The 27605-nt window shown below is 36.8% G+C and overlaps 2 protein-coding genes across 11 annotated transcripts in view; one reads left to right on the top strand and one right to left on the bottom strand.

The window, feature by feature from the left end:
* The window catches only part of SENP7 (SUMO specific peptidase 7), a 165665-nt gene extending 149360 nt beyond the window's left edge, over positions 1–16305 (bottom strand). For 7 of the 8 annotated variants that reach the window (XM_072614148.1, XM_072614149.1, XM_072614150.1 and 4 more), the window contains exons 1-3: positions 16108–16305; positions 7034–7086; positions 95–199 (exon numbers count right to left, since the gene is read on the bottom strand). In XM_072614148.1, coding sequence (XP_072470249.1) covers positions 95–199; positions 7034–7086; positions 16108–16159 — 210 coding nt within the window. In that variant the 5' untranslated portion in view covers positions 16160–16305. The remainder of the gene's footprint in view (positions 1–94; positions 200–7033; positions 7087–16107) is intronic. The other variant, XM_072614152.1, reaches the window with a different exon arrangement.
* LOC140506709 (putative protein ARB2BP) lies at positions 15813–24651 on the top strand. 3 transcript variants are annotated; one of them, XM_072614159.1, is made up of 3 exons: positions 15813–16110; positions 20476–20556; positions 23174–24651. In XM_072614159.1, the coding sequence occupies exons 2-3, from the start codon at positions 20551–20553 to the stop codon at positions 24263–24265; spliced, it is 1098 nt and encodes a 365-aa protein (XP_072470260.1). In that variant the 5' UTR covers positions 15813–16110; positions 20476–20550; the 3' UTR covers positions 24266–24651. The 3 variants fall into 3 exon arrangements, with proteins under 3 accessions (XP_072470260.1, XP_072470259.1, XP_072470261.1); XM_072614158.1 differs by lacking the exon at positions 15813–16110 and adding an exon at positions 16327–16499; XM_072614160.1 differs by lacking the exon at positions 15813–16110 and adding an exon at positions 16365–16490.
* Positions 24652–27605: the final 2954 nt, after the last annotated feature.

Here is a 27605-nt window from a genome sequence, read left to right as displayed (position 1 = left end):
GAAAGGGGCAATACAGGAAAATTAAAATTGTTTTAATAAAATATTTTATACACTTTTTTAAATGTATACATAAAAGAAAATAGTTTTCATTTACCCCCTTCACAGGGTGGTCCCACTGATCAGAGCTTCTGAGTCTTGACAGAGGTACCTGAACCTGAGTATCTTCTTGCTTTGATTTTGACTTCTTTGGTATTCGAAACTAGAAAGAGAAAGCCATCTTTTTAATACACAATCAGCACTGAATTCAGTATCTGAAAACAACCCAGAGCATTCCATTTACTCTGAATGATAAGCAAAAGGGCAACTAGAGAATGGTGGCACACTAACAAGTTCAGAAATTCAATTCTTTATGTTACAACAGTGGTTTCCAGCATATGAGCAGTACAGATGAGGCAAGGGGCTGATATAGTCATGTGAACAACAAAATCATCTTTGGGCTGAATGTCTCATATGTAAATTTTGGTCTACACCAATGATTTCATTCAAAAATACATGCACACATGTAAATAACTCATTCAAACAATCTATGTACAGGATATATTGAAAATAATTAGGAGATGGAAGGCACTAGAATTAAAGGGGAATCTGAAAACGTTTCCTGTGGAAGTTCAGACTTAAGCTGGAACTTGAAGGAAGCAGAGATAAAGAGGGGGAAAATTCCAGGCATGGAAGAATAGCAGGTGAACATATATATTATAGAGAGGTAAAATACCTTGTTCAAAGAACAGCAAAGAGACCAGTGTCATTGGACTGAAGTTGAAGTGTATGTGAGGAGGAAGGGGAAGAATAAAGTATAAAAAGATTAGAAAGAGAGGAAGGGGCCAGGTTATGAAGGGCTTTGGATGCCAAACAGATTTTATAAATGATCCTGAAAATGAAAAGAAGTCATCAGAGTTTATCATAGGACAATGACATAATCAGACTTGCACTTTAAGATAATTTTGACAGTTTAGTATAAAATGGACTGGAGTGGGAAGAGACTTGTGGAAGAGAGACCAATCAGCAAGCTATCACAATTGCTCAGACATGAGGTGATGAGGACCTGCAAGAATGTGGTGGCAGTATCAAAGGAGAGAAGGAGGAGTAGTTGAGAGATATTACAAAGATAAAACTGACAGGTCTTAGCAACTGTTGGGGTCGGGTGGGGTAATAGGACCCTGACCTCTAAAACGAAAAGACCCAGTCCCTGAATTTTCCCATATATTTCAGCAGCCCAAATTACTGGCGCTTCCACCCAAAGCAAACCAGTCCATCCCAGTCCACCTAGATCACCTTATATTAACCTACTTGATAGTCCTTTCAGTGTTGTACCTGGCCCATACCAGACTGCTTACAACTCCTTAATCACCTCCAGATCCTTTCACTTTCTCTTTTGTATATAGGCATTATAGTCTCACCCCCATTAAGCTGCAGATTCACTAAGAATTCTGCCCTTTCTTTTTAATATTTTTAATTTTTTGTTCATTTACTTAATTCCTTTATTAAAAGAAAAATTTTATTTTTTCCCCAATTACATGTTAAAACAATTTTAACTTTTTTTAAAGTTTTGAGTTCTAAATTCTATCCCTTTCTTTCTCCCTCCCCTCTCCACTCCATGAGATGGCAAGCAACCTGATATGTTATACATGCGCAGTCATGTAAAACATTTCCATGATAGTAATTTTGTACAAGAAGACTCAAATAAAAAAAAAAAGAGCAAAAAATAGCATGCTTCAGTCTGTATTTAGACAATATCAGTTGTTTCTCTGGAGGTGGAGAGTATGCTTCCTCATTAGTCCTGTGGGATTGTCTTGGATCATTGTATTGCTGAAAATAACTAAGTCATTCACAGTTCTTTTTTGTACAATATTGCTGTCACTATGTACAACAGTACAGTATAGTAACAGGTTCTGTTCACTTCATTTTGCATCAGTTCATGTAAGTCTTTCTAGGGTTTTCTGAAATCACCCTGCTCATCATTTCTTTAGCACAATGATATTACATTACAATCATATGCCACAGTTTGTTTAGCCATTTAACTCTGCCCCTTCTATTGGTGTTACAATAAACTTTGTTTGAATGCAAAAATTCACTCCAAGCCAATGCTGCCCTGTACCCTGGCATTTTGGGGTTCCCAGCAACCTTAATCCTCATCAGAAGGAGATTGTAAAAATCAAGGATTATATTTAAATTGCAAGCCTGAGTGACTGGGAAGATAGTGGTGCCCTTGATAGTAATAAGAAAGTAAGGAAGAGTGGAGGGGTTTTTTGGGGGAGGACAGATAAGTTCAGTTTTGTACATGCTGAGTTTAAGATATCTGTGGGAATCCAGTTTGAGGTGTCTAATAGGCAGTTGGAGATGTGAGATTGGGGGTGAGAAGAGAGGTTAAGGCTGGAAGTAGATTTAAGAATCATCAGGATAGATGCTGAGTGAAAAGAGCAGAACCAGGAGAACTTTGTGCACAGCAACGACCACAGTGTGCAAGAGTTTTTTCTGGTAGACCTGGAATTTTGTAATAACGCAAGAACTTCTTAAAAAAAAAAAATCCCAATGGTGGTTCTCTAAGGCAAAATGCCTTCCACACTCAGAGAAAGAAATATGGAAGTCATTCACAGAATGTAGCAGATCATGTTTGTGTATGTGTATGTTTTTGTGTATCATGTTTTGATTTGTTATATGATTTCTTCCATTTATTTTAGTCCGACTACATAGCATGACTATAGTGAAAATGTACTCAATAGGAAAGTATATGTAGAACCTATACAGAACTGTATGCAGTCGTGGGGAGGGAGGGAGGTAGTGGGGGGTAGGTGTGGGGGGGATAAAATCTCAATTGTATGGCAGTGATTGTTAAACATTAAAAAATAATTTAAAAAAAAAAGAATCATCAGGATACAGATAATAACTGAATTTGTGGGAACCAATAAGATCAACCAAATGAAACAGAGTAAAGAGAGAAGAAAAGAAGGCTGGGGAGAACCCTGTAGGTCACCCATAGTTGGTAAATGTGACCTGGAGATCAGCAAAAGAGACTGAGAAGGAGCTGTCCTATAAGTAGGAGGAGAACCCAGGAGAGAGCAGAGTCCTTAAAGCCTAGAGTCTCAAGAAGAGGATGAGGATAGTGTCAAAGGTTGCATGCAGAGAGGTCAAGGAAGAAGGCTGAGAAAAGGCCAATAGATCTGGCAGTTAAGAGATCATTAGTGACTTTGGAGAGAGCAATTTCAGTTGAATGATGAGGTCAGAAGCCAGACTGTAGAGAGTTAAGAAGAGAGTGAGAAGAGAGAAAGTGTTGTAAATGGCCCTCTCAAGTTTAGCCACAAGATATAGGAGAGATATGGGATGACATTTAGCTCCTGCTTAGGTATGAGTGTGACAGGAGGGAAGGTCAAGGGCTGGAACTCCAGAAGCTGTGCTTACTTCAGGTCATATTAGGTCACATGCTCAGTCTGGTGTCAATCTCTCAGTTCTATCACCTTAAGAGAAGATGCAGTGTTTGTCCATACTAAATATGGGCACTGTTCAAAGGTCTGACAGCAAAAGTCAGTTTGGAAAGAAGTTCAGAAGGAAGGCTCACCCCCATCAGACAATTAGGTGGCACAATGGATAGAGTACTAGTCCTAGAGTCAGGAAGACTCATCTTCCTGAGTTCAAATCTGGCCTCAGACACTCACAAGATGTGTGACCTGGGCAAGTCACTTAACCTTGTTTGTCTCAGTTTCTTTATCGGTAAAATGAGCTGGAAAAGCAGATGGTAAACTACTCTAGTATCTTTGCCAACAAAACCCTACATGGGGTCACAAAAAGTCAGACATGACTGGAAAAGTGACTGAACAACAAAAACAGCAATTCAGGCAGCTAGGTGGATAGAGCACTGGGATGAGAATAGATATAATAAAGCGGGCAATCTTTTGGAGAAGACCGGATAGAATGGAATCACTTGTGCATGTTTGCTTTGGCAAAGGAGAAGGTGTGACATGGGGTGAAGGAGATGATAGGCAGAAAGGCATCAATGATGCTTGATGAGAAGGAAGGAAGAAGAAAACCATATCTCATGCTCAAAAATTATCATGCCTTTTTCCCCCCTAATCAATGTAATCTTACCCTCATTCTAGCTATATTGAAAGAAAATCAGTATAATAAACTAATTCATATTAAATCACTAATAGCTGATAGTTTACTAGGCTAACATTCCGATGGAGGAATATTTCAAAATAGATCATTTTAAAAGAATAGAGGGTAATAACTTAACTTAATAAATTAATAAGTGGATAAAATTAATAGTAGAATTTAAAAGTCTGACAGGGCATATATTTTCGAACAGGGCCTTGTCCAGGACCTTTCAAATCACCCAGCTTAAAAAAGAAAAAAAGCCCATCAACTAGGGGATGCCTGCCAAATAAAAGTGGTATACAAATGTAATGAAATGTTATCATACAACAAAAAGAATGAATATGAAGAATTCAGAAACTTTCATGAACTGATGAAGGCTGAAGTAAGCAAAGTCAAGAGAACAATGTATATAATAATGTAAATGAAAAGGACGCTAAAATAAAGTTGAATGCAGACATTGTATTAACCCATCGTGGACTGTGACAAAAGTTAAGGAAGTACCTTCCTATTTTTAGTAGGGAGATGAAGAGCAGGGAGAAGAGATTCAGTAATAACTATGTTGTAAAAACAAAACATATCAATTATTTTTTCTTTAATAATGTCACATAAATTTAGGAAGTAGGAGACAATGAACTATATAGAATTTAAGAAGACAATAAATAACAGAAAAACAATTGTATTTTACTTCTCTTTGTATGTTTTTGCATGTGTGTAGGGGTTAGAGGAAGAAAGGGAGGGCAGAAGAAAGGAATTTTTATTTACATATATATCTCCCTGACTCATATGGTACTAAGAAAAATGATTACTTCTCCCCCATATTAATAATCAATTACTGAATTAGGACCAGGATTGTTTCAGAAGCCTTCAGTCTCTGAAGGACTTTGCTGATAATGAGACTGAATTAACTTTCTCCTCAATCTTGTTCAGATCCCACCCAACCTTACACGGAATTTAATCTAAGGTGAAGAAGCTCATAGTGTTCTACACAGGTATAAGGATAAATTCTTTTATTAGATTGCCCAAGGCTGGGCAAGTTAGAAGCAAATGACATCAAAGTTACATTCCCCTAGTCCCTCATTAGAATAGGTTCACCTCTTATTGTAATACTCAGAATTGATTGCTACCCTCAGGAATATCCACTCTTCCAAGGGCATATAAACTGTGAGCTACCACCATGAGTCATGTTTGGCATTCAAGGGTATCACTCATTTTATTAGTAATTTGCTAACATATTGATAAAATTATCAATTATCTCAAACTTTTTAAATGTCACAGTACTTGACTTAAATTCAGATTTGAAAATGATATTGGCATTGAGAAGTTTGGGTAAATCAGGAAAGTGACATAAAATCATCTTGTTGCTCTGTACAAAGTCCTAAGTCAAACTTAATTCTTCATTTCTCTCCTTCCCTTTTATTTTTTCTATTTTCTGTTCCTAATCTTGGGCCATACTTAAACTTTATTGAACTCTTTGAAGAAAGGTAACATATCAATCTAATAAGTATAGTAAATCAGATATTACTGGATTTAAAGTATAAAATTCTAGAGAAGGAAAATATCTTTCAAAATAAGCATGAGTTCTTAAAAACACTATCAAAATAGAAATAAAATCTCAATTAAGTACAACATTAAAACAGAATATTTTAAAATAAATGATAATTTCAAAAATACAATAAGAATATTTTTTTCCACAAAAGCAACTTCCATGGCACTACATAATCAACCTTAGCTCTCATCACTTCTATATAAAACACAAATAGTCAACTCAATTCAACACGAAAGAGACTCAACCTGAGAGACCAAGCAATTATGAGAGATGAGAGGCAGCAAGGTTTAGTAAATAGAGGACCAGTCTTGGAATCAGGTAGACCAGAGTTCAAAAGTCCTCCCTCTGCCAGTTATTTAGTTATATGACCACAGACAGGTCATTTAACCTCTTAATACTCCAAGCAATATGAAGACTGAATTACAAAAAATTGCCACTGCATTTTCTGCATCTACAGAAGGAGTGTCCATAAAGGGAGTCCTCTATACTAATGAAATCACAAATCTAGACCAAAAAATGTAATGTTCACAACACTCACCTAGGTTGGGGATGATGGAGTGATGGGACTTGGATCCCAAAAGGCAAAGAACATGTCTCTGAAAGCACCCCTAATCTCAGTAGGCCCCTGTGAGAAAATTCTTTCCTTGTTAGAGACACATATAGAGTTGACCCTATAATTCCTCAGATAAAGGCTATGAAACAGGGGTGCCTGGCCCAAGGACTCTGCGCCTGGAATACAACTATCTTGTCCCTTTAACAAAGCTATCTCTATTGACTCCTTGAGTTTTCCATACATTCCAGCAGCCCAGCACCTGGATCTCTTAAGTATATTCTTTCTAACCTCTTCCTAATTCCTCCCCAATAACCTACTTAGCATATTTGGCATTCCTTTCCCTGTCCCTTTTCCATATAAGCATTAGTATCACCCCCATTAAGTTGCAAGTTCCCTAAGGAACTTCCCCCACCTCATTGATGTCATAATAAACTTTGCCACTTGACTGGAAGGCAGTTTGAGTGTGTGAATTCATTCTAGGAGACAACACCCTATACCCTGACATTTTGGGGGGGTCTCAGTAACCCTAAACCATATCAGCACTCCTACACCATGTAAGGGATACAAAAACAAAAAAAAGAGAAATGCCCTCAAACAGCTTACATTCTATTGCAAATTTTTCATCACCAAAATATTATACCTTCTTTTCCTCTTTTTTTATTCTTTGTAAGAGAGGGATCCCTAGGAAGAAGAGAGATATATTTTGAAATGAAAGAGATGTAAAAATAAAATGTATCAAGAAACAATTTTTTTAGAGTTTGTTAAACTGAATCCTCACTTAAACAGAGCATATCTTTCTCTAAGCATTCTAGTTAAACAAGTCAAAAGACAAAAGTAATACATACCTCACAAGAATTTGAAGATGAAGACTTTTTCATTTTTCCCTCAATTACAGTTTCTACAAAAAAAAGAAGACAACAAAAATTATTACTTAAAAATTTAAATAAGAGAAGTAAACTAGCAAGATATTATTTCATGTATCTTTTTGCATAAACTTTTTATTTAATTCAGAATTTATATAACTGGTAAAGTAGAATTTATATAACTGGTAAAGTAGACCAATACATTTTACGAAATCAGAATCTTGAAACTCAAGGAATTTTCATTCTACAATAATGTTATGTTTTAATACAGCAGCAACCTATTGGCAAAATATTTATTTAAAAATTGAGTTCTAAGTTCAAATAACCATGGGGATTTCTAATCAAAGGTAAAATTCCAGAGGTTTAAGAAGGGACAAAGAAGTCCAGGAGATGGTACTCCCATTTCTAGAATACCTAGCATAGCACAGACTAGTCCATAAGCTTAATGCTTCCTTTCTTCAGCAACAATTTTCAACTCTGCTTGGGATTACTCCTTTTGACAACACAAAGACAATAAAAAGGGGGGGGGGGGATTTCAGTAAAAAAGGGGGAGGAATTTGCTGTATAAAAAAATAACTCCTAGCCAATTCCATTGAAATAAATTTCATGAAATGAGAAATATCAATATTCAAAATTGTCAGTTTATGAGTAATACCTGTAGCTAAAAATTAAAACATTAAAGTTTGAAGTGCTGGGTTTTTTTTAACTGCATATAGTTAGCTTGTGAAAATATGAATGAATTACTAGTAATTTCTTCAGGAAATGTAATCACAGTGACCTAAATAAGAATTTGGACCCTTTTCTTACTAATGGTTTCTCCTAAAACCTGTTCCTCCTTCTGATTTTCCTATTTGCGTTAGTGATATTACTACCAATTGTACCAATCAGCCAGGCTTAAAACATCTGAAGTTAAGTGGTTTATTACAATGTATTATTATTATCAAAACACATTTGCAACAAATGCCAATAAACAAATAACTAAACCAAACATAAGTTTCCAACTAAAACACATAAAATTTAGAGAAAGGAAAAAAAAAGTATAACAATAATTTAAATGGGAAGATCTTTCCCATCCATTAATAGGCCCGTGTAATCTGCCTGGGTCACTTGGAAGTCTGAGTCACATGAGCCTGTGGTGGGAGGAGCTTGCTGAATGGGAGGAACAGGAAAGGGATGGAGCAAGAAATGAGTCAGAGCTGGGAAAGAGAGAGCAGGCAGCAACTAGTGTGACTGGGAGAACTTGTTTATGCTTTTGTTTAAAGGAGCCTGGTTGTGATTTGTTTAAAGGAGCTAATTTGTGGGAAGCCAAATAGAGGGAAGATTTGGGAATGGTGCTGCCCCCTGCACTGTTATTGTGTATAGATTTCTTTGTTGCTATGATGGATTTGGTTTTCTGCTGTTGGGATCTGGCTTTCTGGTGTTTGAATAAATGTTTTGGTTCTGTCTTCCAGGTGGAGAGTCTGTTATATTTTGCAATTCAGAACGGTGCTGGTATATTCATAGCCTCCATGGGTGCTATGAATATTGCATTGGTGCTACAATATGTTTTAAGAAAATAAAAATCAAACCAAAGAAATAATTCCTCCAATCAGTCTGTGTAATTATAAAGCTATTACCTATGACATTGTTTTTTATTTTGTCATTTTTATATAGATGTAACTAATTATGTATTCTTGCTTTTCTGATGCTACTGATCTTGCCATGTGCATCACTTTATACAGGTATTTCCATATTTCTTTCTAGTATTCATATTTATCAATTTTATGTTGCCATAATTAATTTGAGATGGGGAATGGGACTTCAGCTATGATTTCACTGGTATTTATATAAGGACCCCACCCAGAAAAGCTCCCCTTACCAAATGAAGATCAGCTTCCGATCTTTAACTTACAGTCTTAGAGAGCAACTGAGGAACTGAAAGTTTAGATGACTCATCAAAGGTCACACAACCAGTATGTTTCAAAATCAGCATTTAAACCCACATCTTTTCACTAAGCCATACTGGCTCTCAATACAGTAGTACTGTGTTACAGCAATGTATCATATTCAGCCACTCCCTAATTAGTGCAAAACACAGGCTTATACCTTATACTCAAACTGTCTATTAATAACTTGATTTAATGGTTGATAAGCTATATAATTTTTGAATTTCAAAATATCATAAATTTTTGCATTTCCTAAATATATTTGAGAAAAACACATCCTTTGTTTTTCCAAATATCTGGCATAATACTCAACTAGATTTTTTTCTTATTTTTAACTGGATTTTTCATTTGCTAGTAACACATTAAAATTTTCAATAATTATTCATTATTTATTTATTTTCTTTTCCAAGACTGTGAACTTTTCCTTTACAAATATTATTAAAGAATTACTAGTTGCATAATTTAAGAATCTAAGGCTTCTTAATTTTGGATATTTCCTTCACCTTTACTATATACAATCAAATAAGCAAGTACATAAACAAATTTAAAATTTATATACCATTTTCTTTTAACATTGTGGAGATAACAATGGAGCAGACAGGTCATCTAATCTCTTGTTCTCACCATGTGACCAATCCAATTTCTTTTTTAGCTCAAAGATTTCTTTGGTGATGCTCACATCATATCACCACTCTCCTTTGGGTGATTCTTAATCTCAACTCTTCAAAGACCACAGTGTTCCATAATCAGAAGATAAATACCACTACCACAGAAATGTTAGTATTAAAAAAGATAAGTCCTTGATTCAGAAAGAAGCTTGGAATCATTAAAACAATTCTAAACTTTCACAAAGGCAATCCAACTAATTTTCCTCATCTTCAATTCTACGCTTAACTTACAAAAACAAACACATACAAATTCTATAGGTTATCTGCCCATATCATATTCAATCATATTCTAAGATCTTTAATCCCTTAGGGTAGAATCTGTATTATCCTGATTATGTTTCCACAATACTTGAATTGGTTCTTTCTGGCTGCTTGTAATATTTTCTCCTTGACCTGGAAACTCTAGAATTTGGCTACAATGTTCCTAGGAGTTTTCCTTTTGGGATCTCTTTCAGGAGGTAATTGGTAGATTCTTTCCATTTCTCTTTTACCCTCTGGTTCTGGAATATCAGGGCAGTTTTTCTTGATAATTTCTTTAAAGATGATATCTAGGCTCTTTCTTTTTATCATGGTTTTCAAGCAGACCAATAATTTTAAAATTCTCTCTCTTGGATCTATTTTCCAGATCAATTGTTTTTCCAATAAGATATTTTACATTGTCTTCTGTTTTTTCATCCTTTTGATTTTGTTTTATAATTTCTTAATTTCTCATAAAGTCATTGGCTTCCATTTTGCTCAATTCTAATTTTTAAGGAATTATTTTCTTCAATGAACTTTTGGACCTCCTTTTCCATTTGGCCAATTCTGGTTTTTAAGGTATTCTTCTTCTCATTGGCTTTTTGGACTTCTTTTGCCATTTCGGTTTGTCTATTTTTTAAAAGGTGTTATTTTCTTTAGCATTTTTGGAGGTCTCCTTTAGCAAGTTGCTGGCTCATTTTTCATGGTTTTCTTGCATTGCATTTCTCTTCTCAATTTTTCCTCTACTTCTCTTACTTGATTTTCAAAATCCTTTTTGAGCTTTTCTATGGCCTGAGATGATTTATATTTTTCTTGGAAGTTTTGGATGTAGGAGCCTTTATCTTGCTGTCTTCCTCCAATTGAATGCTTTGATTTTCTTCATCATGAAAGTCACCTTCTATAGTCTTATTTTTTTCCCTTTTTGGTCATTTTCCCAGTCAAGACTTTTGAGCTCTTTGTTAAGTGGATGGTGTACTGCCCCAAGTTTCAGGAGTTTGTGCAGCTGTTTTCAGAAATATCTCTAGGGACCTGTAAATTCTCAGTTCCTCCAAAGTGGTATGATCAAAGGAGAAGTGTCTACTCTCCTGGCCTGTGCTCTGTTCTGTGAGAAAACACAAGCACTCTTTTCTGCCCTGGAACTGAGAGTAGGATTTCCTCTCCATAGCCACCACCAGTTTTGCCATGCCAGTACTACTCCTCATTCCAGGACTGCCACCCAGGACTGTGACCCAGATCAGCCCCTTGATCCCTCCACCATCTCTAGGCTGAGAGCTCCAGAAGCAGCCACCACTGCCACAGCCACTGCCACCATCCTGGGGCTGAGGCTGGGACCAGACCACGTTCCTCTCTCACCCAACTGAGAGAGCTTTCCCACCAATCTTTGAAGCTGTCTTTGGCATTTACGGGTTGAGAAGTCTGAAAACCACTACAGCTGCCAGTGATTCAGCACCCTGAAGCCTGCTCCAGTCTCATCTGTGCTAGCTCCGCCCACACTGGAGCTTGGAGCGGAGCACAGCCCAGTGCAATAGACCCTTCCTGTCAGCCTTCCAAATTGTCTTGGGCTGGAAATCTGTTTCAGTCGGTCATTTTGTGGCTTCTGCTGCTCTAGAATTTGTTTAAAGTCATTTTTTATAGATATTCTGAGGGGTTTGGGGGAGAGCTCCTGTAGGTCTCTGATTCTACTCTGCCATTTTGGCTCCACTCCCTAAGATTTGTTTGTTAAGTCCTTGCATTACTTTAGAACATCATAGTAAAGGGTGGGCTAAGTAAGCCTATAGGTAGGAAATAGTTTCCAGAGAGAAAGCATGACTTTATTAAGAAGAGGTCTTGCCAAGTTAACTTCTTTTCTTTTATGTAAGGAGTTACTAAATTGGGAGATATAAGCATATTATAGAATTTACTTAGATTTTTAGCAAAAGTACAGTCTCTCATGCTGCTCTTTTAGAAAAACAGAAGTCTGAGCTAGACAGATTCAGAACTGATAGACTTCCAGACCCAAAGAGTAGCCGTTAATCATTCAATGGCAGCTTAGGTCTCCAGTAGAGTCCCCCAGGGATCTGTCCTCAGTCAAATAGATCACTTGGATAAAGCAATTGATGGTATACCTGTCAAATGTGCCTGTCATATAAGACTAGGAAATAACTTATCAATTGACTGAATCAAGATCCAAAAAAGCAGTTTAAAACCTGGGATCATATTTTTTAAAATGAAAGTAACTAGGGATAAAGTTCTGAAGGAAAGACAAACAAACAAGTAGAATTTATTGTATACTTTTAAAAAGCAAGCAGTATAAAATAATAGTAGACTAATAGCTTCAAATAGAATCTTCTATGTTCTTCAGTGCAAAGAAATGCTCATTTTTAATATTTAAATTTAAAATTAAAACATTTAATTGTTAAAATTAAGTAAATAAGGATAAGTTTAAAGTATTTTAAATTCAAGAAATATCCTTCAGAAATATAAGATAGGAAAAGCATGACTAGATAGTATTTCATCTGAAGATCAAAATGAGTCTATAAGTTGACAGAGTAGCCATAAACTTCAAATATTCTATCAGACTACATTAAAAGAAGCATAAAATCCAGGAACAGAGAGGTAGTTGTCTCATAGGTCTGATCATATCATCCTCCAATTCAGTAAACTCCAGTGGCACCATAACTTCCAGGATTAAATATAAAGCTCTTGCTTTGCCTGCTCCTACCTTTCTGAGTCTTCTTATACCATACTAACTTCAATATACCCTGCCATCCAGTGGCAATAGCTTCACTGCTGTCCTTACATAAGACATTGCATTTCCAGCCTTCAGCATTTTCATTGGTTATCTCCTATGTCTGGAATTCCCTCTCTTCTCATCTCCATCTCCTGGCTTCATTCAAGTCCCAGATATGGTACTTTCAGGCTTTCCTGTTTTCCCTTAATGCTAGTGCCTTCCCTCTGTCGATTATCTCTAATCTGCATATATCCTGTTCATACGTAACTGTTTACATGTTGTCTCCCTCATTAGACTGTGAACTCTTTAAGAACAAGAATTGGTTTTTCTTATTTTCGTATATTCCCCTCCCTCTCCTCTAGCACTTAGCTACCACTTGGGGGGGTACTTAATAAATGCTTGATTGACTAAACCACATCCAGAGTACAGTATCTTCAGTTCCAACTGCCATGCTTGAAGGAAAGCATTGATAAAAGAAGAATACTAATGAGCTAGAGGGCATCTATAAAAGAGAAGTCAGGATGGTGAAGATCTTGACAAGATTCAGTCAGTCAACAGTATTAAGCCTTAGGTGCCAGGCACTATGGTGAGCACTAGGAATACAAAGAAAGGAAAAAAATAACTATTGTCCCTGCCTTCAAGCATCAAAGAAATTGGTAATATTTAGCACAGAGAAAAGAAGACTTATGGAGAAACATGAGAAGAGATTTCAAATGGAAACATTAGATTTGTTCTGCTAAACTCCAAAGGGCAGATCTAGGAATATGGGTCGAAGCCATTTAGGTTTGTTATAAAGAAAATCTTCCTAACAGACAAAACTAACCCAAAGTGGGATGTGATAGTTCAGGAGGTATTGTGTTTTCCTGTCCTGCAGCTTTTAAAGTAAAGGCTGTAAAATCATTAGGAGGTTGTAGAACAGATTCTTGGTCAGGTATGAGTTGTATAAAAGACAGAAAGAAAAATTTATTTTAAAAATTAAAATCAGACTTTAAAAACAGGATCGGATATATTGCTTCATATATGTTCATTCTGAATCCACAAGTGGAATGGAAGTTCCTTGAGGAAAAGATTCTACCCTAGACTAGTTTTGTATACCTCACACCATCTTGCACATTGACCAGGAGTACCCTCAGAACATACTGAGGTAAATAAGCCAGCAAGCATGCTGGGGACATTAGTTGTTAACTTCATTGACCATTTTTTTTTATTTTTACTATCTATATATCACCTTAATACCTCACTAATTTGCATATTTTCATTTTGATGGAGTCCTAATAGAGCTGCCCCCAGCCCCAGTAGTCTAATTTCATTACAGGCCCACTGTACCTACCTAGTCTCCCCCTTCACCCCTCACTCCCAACTCCCAACAATGTCCTAACTTCTTTGTACATACCTCACTGCTCACTAGAACAACAGATGTGTCCCTGAAACTCATAGTTCTCACAGAAACAGCAGACGAGGGAACCCAGCCATTGTCTCTAGCTACTGCCCCCAAACCCATTCCCACATATTTGGACAGGTGTGTTCTTCTATTCAAACACAATCATATCATCCATCTAGCCCAAGACAGGACCACAATACCTAACTATCTATCTTGACCAGACAGGACCACAATAACTAAGCAATTGGAGGGCAGCATGGCCAGAATGTTTAACCACCAAAACATAGATGGGACCCCTTCTCCATTATCTAATCCCTTCCTGAACTCCTCCTGCTTCTTTAATATTAATCACAGTCCTATATTCTCTGTAAATTTCTGTTATGTAATTGCATCTTTACCCTATAAAAATCCATCTTGTTTTCTCTGAAGTTGCTGGTTCCTCTCGGAACTTGGCCCACTTCATGAGAGGCGTCAATCTTAATAAATGCCTATACTTGGATTAGAGGTGGTCTGACTGAATTCTTTGAGATGGTTCCACCACAATACATCATGAAACCTCAACAGTTTTTGGCATCCCTGAGTTTAAACCTCAACAATTTGATGAAGAATACACATAGTACATAGACAGCACCACGAAAATAAAATAGAAGGAAGAAATATAGAAAGGCCCTCCCCCCCACCTCCTCCAAACAGAACTAAAAGATTCACCAGGCCAAATTCTAATCAGGAAATCTAAGAAAAAAGCTACAGGGAGTCATTTTTTTCCAGCCCAGATTAGCATAAAGAGACAGACAGAAGTCTGTTGACCCTGGGAATAGGATCTGACCAGAATAAGCCAAGCAGGGCATTCTTGTGCCCAGAGAATGAAAGAGGGTCCAGTCTGCACATTATAGGCAAGGCAAGGTCCTAGACCCTGAATGAGAGACCCACACCTTGTGCAAGCTGCAGGAATAAGGACCAACTAGCAGCTTTGTCCTCACTACCCAGTTCTGGATCACAGATCCAAGGTGGCCTGCACCCATGGGTGGTATTCTGGATGTGAGGAGTAGTCATGGGTCTTGGCCTCTGGACACAGCAAGAAGAAAGGTTAGAAACAAGCAGTAGCAGTATGGCATAAACCTCAGGAACAGAGTAGAATCTCATTTCTAGCACATAATCTAGAGACTACAGAGAAATAACTCAGCCCAAAAGGAAGCCTGTAGTTCTGTCACTGTGTGGTGTGTATTTTCTTTTGTTCAGGACCAATAGGAAATGTGATTTGCTTGACTATACATATTTATAACAGGGGCTTACTTTTCTTTCGTTCTCATGGAGAGGGGAATAAGGTGGGAGGGACAGAAGTTGGGTTTTGGCTGACTGAAAAAAATAAAATTAGATTTTAAAAAAAGGATAGTAAACAAACCGAAAGGCACCTGTATTTCAAACTCCTTGGTAGACTTCAAAACTAGATAGACATCCCGACTGCTCATAGAAGAGATACTAGAAGAGTAACAATATTATTACCGTCTTCAAGACAGCCAACGTACATATGAAAGAAACGAAGGGATGAGGTAGTAGGGGAATCCCGGGAAATGAAGCCAGGGGTGGGGGTGGGGGGACTTTTTCCTCAAGTACAGTTTATTTCCATTGGTTTTCTATAGAAAAACAAAGTGTCACTTCTTTCTCGCATACAGTCAGGAGGCCCCGAGCCAGGCAAACAAAAGGGGAAGCGCCGAGCCAGAGGTAAAACCCGGAGCGCCGGGCTCCGGAGTGCCGGGCTCCGGCCCGGGGCTGCTGCGGACGAATCCGCGAGCCAGCCCAGGCTCCCGGGAGATCCGAGCGGGAGGTGCGGCGGCGGCGGCGGCGGCGGGGCCAGGGATGGAATGACAGGCCGCTGGATGACAGTGTCTCCCGCCAGCCCGCCTCTCTGGGTGACAGCTCGTGCAGACCCGTCTGGAGGCTCACGGGGACACAGGCGGCCTGGGCTTCCTTCTGAGGAGACCCGCTTGGTCCCGGCCGTCCCCGCCATTCTCTCTCTCTCATACACACACACGCTCGCGTCTCCGCCGCCTAGGGAGCCGCCGCCGCCGCTGCCTCGGGAACTCTCCTTCTCCTCAGTGAAACAACCGTCCCACCCCCTTTTGAATGTTTCTCACCCGGTAAGGGCCGCCGACCCCCGAATCGCGCGGATCTCGCCCTCCTCTCCATCTCCTCTCGTGTGGCTGGGGCGGGCGGCGGCAGCGACGGCAGCACCACGGAAAGCGCAGAAGGACCGGTTGGGCCGGGGCGGGGGGAAGGGGCTGGGAGAGGGGAGAGAGAGGGAAGGACGGGAAGAGCGGGCTGGTGCGTCTGCGCAGCAGCCTGAGACGGCTCCTGGACCGGAAATAGAACGCTTCTCTCCCTGCCCCCTCTCGTCCTCCCTCTCTAGTGCCCAACATTGCCCTCGCAGGCCCGCCCCGACTGGGCGTTTCCGCGTCTTTCTCTGGCGCCAGGGCGCCCGCCTCCTGAGCTGCCTGTTCTTCTCGCTTTCCTCTCCGCTGTGGGTTTGGTAAATGTGGCTGCTTCTCAGAAAATGGAAAAGAATATCAGGAGCCAGGGTGGAAAGCTTAGGGGGAGAGGGGAGAAAGAAGTCCGGGGCGGAATGGGAGTGGGGGTGGGGGTAACTTGTGGATCTCCCGGAAGGGAAAGGTGGGAGATGCAGATAGGTACACACCCCCCACACGCCCCTTTCGATTGTCATCTGTAGACTGCTCCCCAAATTGGTGAAAGCAGAGCTTGTTTAGAACAGTAAACCCCGCACCTAACTTATCTCCATCTGCAGTTCACTATAACCCCTCACCCATGCTCGTCTTCTTGAAACTCGTTATGCTTCCAGCATTTCTGTAGGAAGGGCCTGAGTTCACGCGGTTGAGATCATTTCGGAGTTTCTTCATGTGCAATACACGTGCTGTTAGACTACTGAAATGTGAAGCAGCCTCCCTCCTTGGGCTTGGGCTTCCATACCTAGATAACAGGCGCTATCAAAGTTGTAGAAAGGATGTAGCCGTCCCAAACAATGACCTTGTCGATTTAATCTTCGAGCTGATCTGGCTCTCTGATCCAACCTTTTACACATTTATTCACTTATTGAAGAAAATAGGACTCGGAAACTTACAAAAATAGCACTCACCCTTAAGCATACTTTCCCGGGCCCCTGCAGACCAGCAGGAGACAGGAGGAATGTAAGCTTCTTTGCTGGCTCTTGTTCTTTGTATGTCTTGCACAGTGTTACTCTCTATCAGTAATCAACAAGCATTCATTTAAGGGCTGAGAATACAAAACAAAGACAATCTCTGCTTTAACTGTTTCATAGATCAAGCATTTTCTGGAGCTTTCAAACCAAGTTATTCCAGTAGCAAGAATTCTTGAAGTCTACCCTGCAGGTGGTGGAAGCACTACACCCACCTCGTTTTGGCTAGAGATACTTGTTCTAGTTCCAAGTGGGGGTTGTTTCATTGTTTGTAATTTTATCACTAGTACCTAGCACAGGGCCTGACACACAGCTTAAGAAATGCTTTTTGATTAATTGATTATATCCAGGTTTAATGGAGTTACAGACAGGGGACCTTATGTTCTAGTTTCTGCTAACCTCACAACACCTTGCCTGACCAGGTATCCATCATCTACCATTCCAGGAAGGGACCTAGGACCAGTTTGAGTCAAAGAGGATATCATAGCCAGAGGTCTTTCTCCCTACATACCCTGTACCTCTCTCCATGGTCCCTTAAGGCAGCCCTCTGCAGCCACCTAAGCATGGTCATTCAGGTTACCTGGACTTGTTTCCCACAATCACTACTTTTAACAATAATAATAATGACACTTTAAGGCTTACAAGGCACTTTATATATATCATTTGATGCTCACAACAACCCAGGGAGGTAAGTGGTACTGTTATTGTCCCCTTTTTGTGATAACTGACATTTGTGTAGTAGTACTTTAGGCTCCAGAAAATGCTTTACATATATTATTGTATTCAAAATGTCACAGTAATCCTGTATGGTGATGCTACAGGCATTATCCCCATTTAACAGATGAGGAAACTGAGAATAAGCAAGATTAAGGGATTCACAAAAGCAAGTTATCTGAGGTAAAATTTGAATCAAGTTTCTCCTCAAGTACTTCAAGTACAGTACGTTATTTTCCACACTATTTTGCCTTTAAGACATCTAGCACAGAGAATAAGGAATGGAAAGGCATACCCATTAGTGCAGATCACAACACATCCAGGCCTTCTCAATCTGTAATTTTTGTTGATATCCTCTCATAAATTCTTCCATGAAATCTACCCAGTGCACTACAGACTTTCTAGGTGTTTAACAGTAGAATCCAAGCTATTACTTATTCTCTTATTAGTAAATGAGTGACTCATTTTCCTTTTGCAAACATACATTTCCTAAGTGATGCTTTTTTTATACCATTTTTGTATGCAGATCGTCTCACATCTTACCATGAGTCTCTGTTGCACTTTGGATTATCCACAATTTTTATTCTTCAGCCACAACCGTATAGTCTAGCTGGACAATATTGGGGTCTAAAAATGAATATTTATGTTAGCAGCTGGGGCTCAACGAAAGTACTGCCCAGTTTCCCAAATACAGTCAAGCCCATTCACTTTCTCCTATTCAATCTTAAAGTTTGCCCATTGCCCATTTAAAGTATCTGTGGAAAATATAGGTACTGTGTTTATGGAATAATGTCATAATAGCAATAGTAAGCATTCTTCATCTACATGAATTGTTAAATCCATCTCTTTTTAATGGTTATGAAACTCATTGAGGAAGTCCTATCCTGGGACTTGATGCAATCATAATTTTTTTTAAAGTATAATTGATTTGGGGACAGTATTGTGTAGTGGAATGAGCACTGGATTTGGAGTCAGAGGGCCTGAGTTTGAATCTCACTCTGATGCTTGCTAGCCATATGACCCATGAGTAAGCCAGCTTCTCTAAGCTTCAGTTTCTTTTATCTGTAATGAAATATTACCTATTAACACCCCTAGCCTCACAAAATTATGAAGTACTTGACAGTTCTTAAAGTACCAGAACATGTCAGTTGTTTTTACTCAACTACTGTTTTTCCTTTGTTACAAAGAAAGCAAGGTAGGTTTGGTAGATAGAAAGAGGTATATATTCAGACATGATTGATGTAAAAACAAGATATCAGCAAAACTTTTAAAATCTTAAAGCATTGTATAAATGACAGCTACTGCTATTATTATTACTTTGTGATCTTGAGAAAAATCACTTTACTTCTCTGGCCCTTAGTTTCCTAATCTGTAAAAGAACAGTTGTAACTAGAGCATCTTTGAGGGCCCTTCTGATATTCTATGAACTTAAATCATATCTTTTAGATATAATGAATTGAGGCATACATTTCTTTCATTTTTAAATGAGAAAATATGCAGAAAAAACAGAACCAATCAGCTGTAAAAAGTGCCACTTGAAGAGAAATTCTAAGAAATTCAGAAAAATACATTTGAATTGGAATCTGTATCATTTTAAAATGTGATGCTTTTACATCAAGTGCTAAGATGTAACAATGTGAGTGAGATTTCATAATGGAAAAACATACATATTCTACGTTTCTTATAAATTTACTTTTTAAGAATTTCATTAGATACTATGGTAGGATCCTGCTGTCTTGAGTCACTAATGGGGTATCACAGTAGCTAAATTAATTACTAATAAAGAGATGGGAAAATTAATGGGAGAAAATAAGTAGCATTGATTGAGTTTACCATTTTAAGGATAAGAAAGTACTTGCAAGAAACTTGAGCTTAAGAAGTTAATCAAATGTATTTCAATCAAACTTATATGTTTCTTAAATTTATATGAGCCAGAGGAACCAATTAAAGCAGCATGAATAAATTCCAGTGAGTGGTCTTGTGGGGCTTTTACTGAAAACTGTAGCTTTTACATTTAAAATTTTTTTTTGCCTCATTGTGCTCTATGTAGCTTATCTGTTGATCACTATTATTTTATATTCTCCATGCTTGTGAAATTTTAAAAAAAAAGATTTTGAAGTTAGTGATTTTATTTCCTTTCAATCTCTTGAGCAAATAATTCATTTAAAAAGATCAATTTCCCCATTTATAAAACACCTGAAAGGGTTTTTGAGACACTCTGGCAAAAGCAAATGCATTAAAAAAAATGAAAAGTGAATAGTTACATTAATAATATAGTTGGGAAAATAAAGTTCTATCTTTTATGCATTCCACATCTCACATTTTATAGCCCTGTTTCCATATAAATAATTTGAAGATAGAAATTGATAAACTCAGTTTTGAATTGGGGAAATAGACTAAGCTCCTTATCATTATTTTGGTAAATAGAAGAATTGTTTTATTGTTGTATACTAGTAAAATTAAAATTCATAAGTTTCCTTAAATTTTATATGTAGTCAAGACTAAGAGTTATTATTTTAATCATTTACAGCTATATTGGCTGGCTGAAATTTGTAATTCACTTCATGTTGTCAATTAACAGATTCCTTTGAGTAGTACTAACTGAAATCCTCAGGAAGTCTTTTCTGAATGGAAGTGAATTGATTTGAAGCATAACATGAATGTAAGTAAGTTTCTGTGTACTTTGGCAATATTTTCTAACTTGTTAATCAGATTGACAGTAAAAATGAACATATGCAATAGAATGTCTTTCTAGATTAATTGAGCAAAGCCTGAATTTACACAATACCAGATTGCTGCTGACCTTTTGTTCCTTATATAATTATTCACCCTTATCTTTAAAATCTTCTTTGCTATAAATGTCACAAACATTTAGAAAGTTCTTTATAATATCTAAATGATAGCATTTCCTTTAAATTCATCCTTTGTTTCATCATGAGTAATAATGGAGAAAAAAACTGTTCACTATCTGTTCACTATATAGCTGTTCACTATATTCAAAGACATTTCCTTCCTCTTTATTAAGAAATACTAAGCACTTCCTCAGTCTTCAATTCTTTAGTTCATTCTTTGCATCTATTTTTATATAATAGTATTAGATATTATTTCATCTAATTAGTGGAATAATAGAAGTAGATAGGCAGGATAACTGCTGTTGCCCAATATATAATTGCATTCCTTATTGGAAGTATAAAAGTAGTTCTGTTTTAACACCAAATTACTAGTTCTGTTTTGTTTTGTTTTTTAAATGACAGATCTTTTTTAATGGAGTTAAACATATTTCATGTTGAGCTGCTTAAGTTCTACATAATTCCTATTTCTGAGAGGACTCTGAGAGAATATTTAAATAGTAAGGTTCTTGACCACAAGCAGGTATCACAGATTCTAGTTCCAGCCCTAGTAATAGATTTTTATTGGTTACTATGACTAAGTTATTTCCTTTTTTTAATCGACTCCTCTTTTCTTAGAAATTTATATCGATGTCATAAAATTTTTGATAGCAACTGCCTAAAGAAAATTAGATAATACAGCTTTTTAAAAATCTCATCACAAAAAACTATTCAGATACTCTGAACAAATTTTTTGCTTTTGTTTCACTTGCTTGAATCCCCAACTGGCTATATCTAAAGAAGAATACAACAGTTCTTTTATCAACCATAGTAATACTTCCTTCCTGGGGCAGAAAATTGGAGAAATAGGTCCAAATTCAACAAACATTTATTAAGCACTTACTATGTACTAAGCACAGGAGAAAGAAATAAGGACATTGATACAGGAAATCAACTAATTAAATCAACAAACATCAATTAAGTGCCTACTTTGAGGAGGTTCTGTACTAAGTACTAGAAAGGCAAAAAAATAGTACTTGCTTTCAAGGACCTCATAGTCTACTCCTTCCAATGCAGGTCAGCCCTTTCTCTGCAACTACATAGGTAAGTTATATAGTTACCTAAAACACTAAAAAGTTAAATAACTTACCCAGGGATGAGGAGAGAGAGAGAAACAGACAGACAGACAGAGAGACAGACAGACAGACATAGTGTGTGTATATTTACATATACATATATATATAAGCCATCATATTGGGAGAAGCAGAACTTGAACTCAGATCTTTCTGACTCCAGATCAGCTCATTATCTTCTAGGCCAGGCTGCCTTTCAGAACCTGGGAATACAAAGACAAAAACAAGAGTCCCAGCCCTCAATGAGCTTATATTCCACAGGTTTAAAAAAAATTTTCAATTATTTCTTCTAAAACTATGCTGCCATTTGTTGCTTATTCTGCCTGCAATTGTTGTATTAGGTAAGAATCTAGAAAGAGTTGGGGAGAAAAAAGATTAAGTGCTAGCTAGTGTTAAGACCAATAGACAAATGATTCTTTGAGCCTTGAAGGACTATCATAATCAGTCTTTTAAGAAATTAAGCTAGTTAGAACTATTTGTGCCTCATTTCATGTTAATTTTAATTGTGTTGTCTCTATATTCACTTCTACATCTTGATGTGCTTGAGAGAAGTGGGAATGGTAAGTAGATGAAATTCTAAGAAAGAAATTCTAGTGAGAAGGAATTGGTTTGATATTTAGAAGGTTGGTGATATTGATTCATCTGGATCCTCCCCTTGTAAAATATATTCTCTGGGTGATTTTGTGCATCTCAAAAATGCATGAATTCAGTTCATCATCTGTTTATTAAATGCTTACTATGTTTCCAACATTGATATGCTATAATGATGCAAAGAAACTTTCAAGGAACTTTAATTCTATGGGAAGTCTTTCACAGCAATCAGATACCTATTACTCAATAGTAATGGTTCAACCTTGCAAATAAATTTCAATAAGTTGTCAGTACTACTATTTTATGAGTTTATGTTTGCTCCCTCCCCCAGTTATAGAGGGTTTTTTAAATTGCCTTTACTTTTAGTTTAAGCAGGAAAATATGTAGTAATTCAAATCTTACACCAACCACACCTGAAGGAATAACCAGATTTTTTAACTGTTAAAAAATAAACTCTGCATTAACAAATATGTTAAATAACAAATAGCTATCAAGTGTTTTGACCACTCATTTCCTAACCCTTAGTCAAACTTTACATATCCCCCAAATCCACAATGATTTGGGAGGTGGAAAATTTTTTCTCAGACTATGATATTAATATACTTCCTAAAATATTCACTTGATCCCAGGAAGACCTTTTTCCATGGGAAAAAAATTTTCAGGTTAAAAACACATTTTTGAACACATACATATAACATATATGTATGTATTTTTTGTTTGTTTCTAGTGGTTCCTGATAACACGGGAATTGAGCTTCCAAAAATTCATGAAGCAGTCAGCATATATGGAAGAACTTAAGTATGACTTCAATGAAAAAGCTGAACTGAGACACACAGAAACACATGAACCCTTCATCTTTAATTATTACAAAAATACCCTTGAGAGAAATAGCAAACGCTACCAGGCCCTTGGTCATTTGCTTGAATGTTATATTTATGAGCTCTTGGAGAAGGTATGCAAACTACACAAAGTGTATATTCCAATCCAAGCTATTATGGAACCAAGGAGCTTTTTTTTCATGAGTGAGAATGCATTAACTAATCCTTCCCTTCTTCTTGTTCTCCTTCAAGACCATGGAGTTTTTCGGGCTGGGCAGTGGAGTCAGCAGACCATAGTCCGTCATGGCCTCCAACATGGAAGTCAAATACCTTGTATTCAACTAGCACTGCAATTAGATTATGGTATCATTGTTTTGAATCCCAATGATAATTTCATGGATTTAAAGCTAGAAAAAGAGTGTCACAGTCCTCTAGAATACACTATTGAGTCATCTTCCACAGAAATGTTTCAGCCTAGGAACCCATTTTCTTTATCTAGGGTTGCCCAATGCATTCCTAAAAGATATAGTAGCACACCTGAAGAACATACTGCCTACATCTGGAATCATTTCATTTTGAAAAGTGCAGCAAGGAATGTAGCTTTCATTGTTCATGGTTATGGAGGTTTGGTTTTCATAGACCTACTTGTTCAGAAAAAGTGGGAAGTAATGAACAAAGTATATGCTGTAGCCCTTATTGATTCTACACACCATGTAGAGCACCAGGTGGGAAATGATACACAGCTATTAGCATGGATAAAGCACCACTGTCGTGAATGGATAACAAGTCACAAGCCACTGGATAAACCTGTAGCCACTGTTTTGAAAATGGATTGTCCAAAAGTTTCTGCTGGTACGGAAAATCATAGCTTAGCACCTTCCACTAGCCTACAGTCAATTTTCAGATACCTCAAAAATGCCCTAAAAGCCAAAACAACTGTTCATTTTTCTCGAATGCCAATTGTAACTAGAAGCTACACAAAAAGAAAGCAGAGCACTTAGGAAAAAAGAGAGCTGCTGTGTCTGCTCCTTAGATAGCAGCAGTTACAATGTTGGAATTAAAGGGTAACTTTCACCTCTTCCCAACCTTGGGATGCTGAATAACTATCTGATTTTGATTTTTGTTTTTCTTAAGAAAATGTGAAATTTTGCCGACTTTTATGGGATAAAGAAAGTAAACTTTCAGTCTGCTATTTTTGTTCTTCACAATATTACTTTAAAGTATTTTTAGAATTGTTTTATTTTTAAAAAGACACTTTCTTGAAAGTTTAAAGGTGGTCATTACAATTACTCCAACTTAATTCAAATTTAGGACAAGTTATATTCTTTGATTTATAAATGGTTTTGGTGACTGTAAAACTGACTAAAATTAAACATAACAAGCAGCACCTCTGTTTTCTCTTCTTTATGCACTCTTTTGTTTAATAAAGCAGCATTGCATTTGGTTTTATGACACATGGTATAATGGTACATGAGTAAAGTTTCTCTGTGCCAGAAAACCTGATGGATGCAGGAGACGGCATAATCTTCTATAGTAAGAGGAAGAATCAAGGGATGGGAAACCTCTTCTAGGATCTGCATTTGCATAATAATAACTAAAACACTTTACATATGTGACTTTCTTGAGCCTCATAAAAGCCATAAGGTACCACATATCCCCACATTACAGAGGATGAAACTAAGGCTTAAAGAAGTTAAGTGACTTGCCTATAATCATACAAGTAGATGATACCTTAAAGTAGATTAAAATGAAACTTACACCCTACTTGACAAGACAAATGGATCCAAAGATCTCTTTCTTACTATCCCTATGGCTACCGATGCTCCTTTACAACCTAACTCCTACATGAGAGAGATAGAACAGTGGCTTCCTCAGAAGCCACTCAACTGAGTCCACTACTAATACTGAGATAAAAAGCTGCTTGAGTCACTTATAGGATGACATATCTTAAGGTGAAACGGATCTTTTTCTATTTTTTTCAGTATTTTATTTAACACCAAATAAAATTGATATTTCCATATACATAGTGAGATAGAAAAAGAATTGTAAATAAAACCCAGATCTTAGGTATGTACAGTTTGCATTTCCTTTTGAGCACATAAATTCAAACCTGTAGCTTTCAAAGTTATCTTGCTTTGCTTCTTTATGGTCTTCCTTTGCATTTTAAAAAAGATGTTTTGTGACTATTTTATATTTTTTGCTACACTATTGCCTTTGTAATCCTTCCTCCTCCAATGAAAAAGAAAAACAACGACCTTTTAACAAATATGCATGGTCAAATAAATTCTCACACTGGCTGTGGCCAAGAATGTCTATTCTTGAATCCATCTCCTCTCTTTCTCTAGAGGAGGATAACATGTTTCATCATTAGTTCTCTGGAACTGTTGCATTAATCAGACTGGAGGAACAGAGGAGAAGGGATGGGACATGTGTCTAAGACTGCACACCCCAATCTACAACCCTGCTCTCAGAATCTTGGAGATCCAAATTACAGGAATCAGTCCCACAGTACCAATGTGGCAATGCTCTAAACAGCTAGTGTTGAGCCAGAGGACTTAAAAAAAAAAAAAGTATAATAGGATACTATGTATGGAGGACCTGTGTGGCACTCCACTAAGCCTGAGGCAAAGAGCACAGCATCCAGCTGAGGACAGTTACTTGAGGCATAGATCTAAGCTGGTAAACCATGATTATGTGTAACATATAATTAGATATGATTATAATAACATATAATCATGTTAAATTTTAAAATATAGGTTTCTTAAATACCTAAATATTTCAGTGGACTTGCAATCCCATCGTGGGGTATTCCTTCCATTGTGACATTTTGATCCATTCATGGGAGGAGGCTAAGACATTTTGAGATCCAGCCCCTAGGGAAACCACTATCAAAGGAAATGGTCAATAGATTGAAATTACCAAAAGATCGCAGGAAATAAACTCAAAGACCTTGAACATAATTAGATAAATTAACAGGTAAAGCATTAATAGCAAAGGAAATATGACCTAAAAGTCAAGAAAAGTATTTTAGGCAGCTATGACTAAATACTGTAAAACAAAGGAAAATGATCCAATATTTGAGGATACAGAGGACCCAGTAGAATTTGAGGAGAATATGGAACTACACCATACTGTTCTGTACAATTGAGAGCAAAATGGAATTTATTATACTTCAGCTGATGTTAAAAAAAAAAAAAGCAGGGGTCATAATCATGATCCTAAAGCTAAAATAGATCAAACAAATAAAATAGATTGAAAGAGATAAACAGGAAAACTACATTATGATAAAAAAGTACCATAGATAATGAAATAACACTAAAACAAAATCTATATGGGCCAAATGCTATAGCATCCAGATTTTTAAAGGAAAGTCTAAATGAATTACAGAATAAAATAGATAGCAAAACTATGATAGTGGGGTTCTTGAATCTTCCCTTCTCAGATTAAATCTAAACAAAAAAATAAGAAAGAAGTCAAGGAGATAAATACAATTTTAGATAATATTGATTTCTGGAAAGAATCGAATGGGAATAGAAAGGAATGTACATTTTTCTCAGCAGTATATGGTATCTTTACAAAAATTGACCATATATTAGGGCATTAAAAATTTTATAGTTAAATGCAGAAAAGTGAAAATACTAAATGCATCCTTTAAGATCATAATGAAAATTATATTCAATAAAGGGCCATGGAAACACAGATTAAAAATTTATTAAAGACTGAACAACCTAATCTTAAACAATAAATGGATTGAAATACAAATCATAGAAACAATCAACAATTTTCATTAAAGAGAATGACAACAGTGAGACAACATACCAAAACATATGGGATCCACCAAAAGCAGTAATCAAAAGAAAGTTTATATTCCTAAATATTTATATCAATAAAATAGAGAAAGAGCAGACCAATGAACTGGGGCTACAGATTTAAAAACTGGAAAAAGAATAAACTGAAAGTCCCAAATTAAACACCAAATTGGAAATCCTAAAAATTAAAGATGAAATTAGTCAGATTAAATGTAAGAAGCCATTGAATTAATAAATAAAACTAGAAGTTGGTTTTATTTTTAAAAAAAACCAAAATAGATAAACCATTGTTTAATATGATTTTAAAAAGAGAAGAAAAACAAATTACTGCCATCAAAAATGAAAAGGGTGAATATACCACTTATGAAGACAAAATTAAAACAATTATAAAAATTATTTTTGCTCAATTATATGCCTATAAATTTAAGAATTAAGTGAAATGGAGGAATACATACAAAAACATAAACTTCCTAGATTAACAGATAGAATATCTAAATAAGCCTATTATAGAAAAAGAAATTGAAAAGGCTAT

The sequence above is a fragment of the Notamacropus eugenii genome, chromosome 5, assembly GCF_028372415.1.
Source record: "Notamacropus eugenii isolate mMacEug1 chromosome 5, mMacEug1.pri_v2, whole genome shotgun sequence".
In the NCBI taxonomy this organism is placed as follows: Eukaryota; Metazoa; Chordata; class Mammalia; order Diprotodontia; family Macropodidae; genus Notamacropus; species Notamacropus eugenii.
This window is presented reverse-complemented; position numbering and strand designations above follow the sequence as displayed.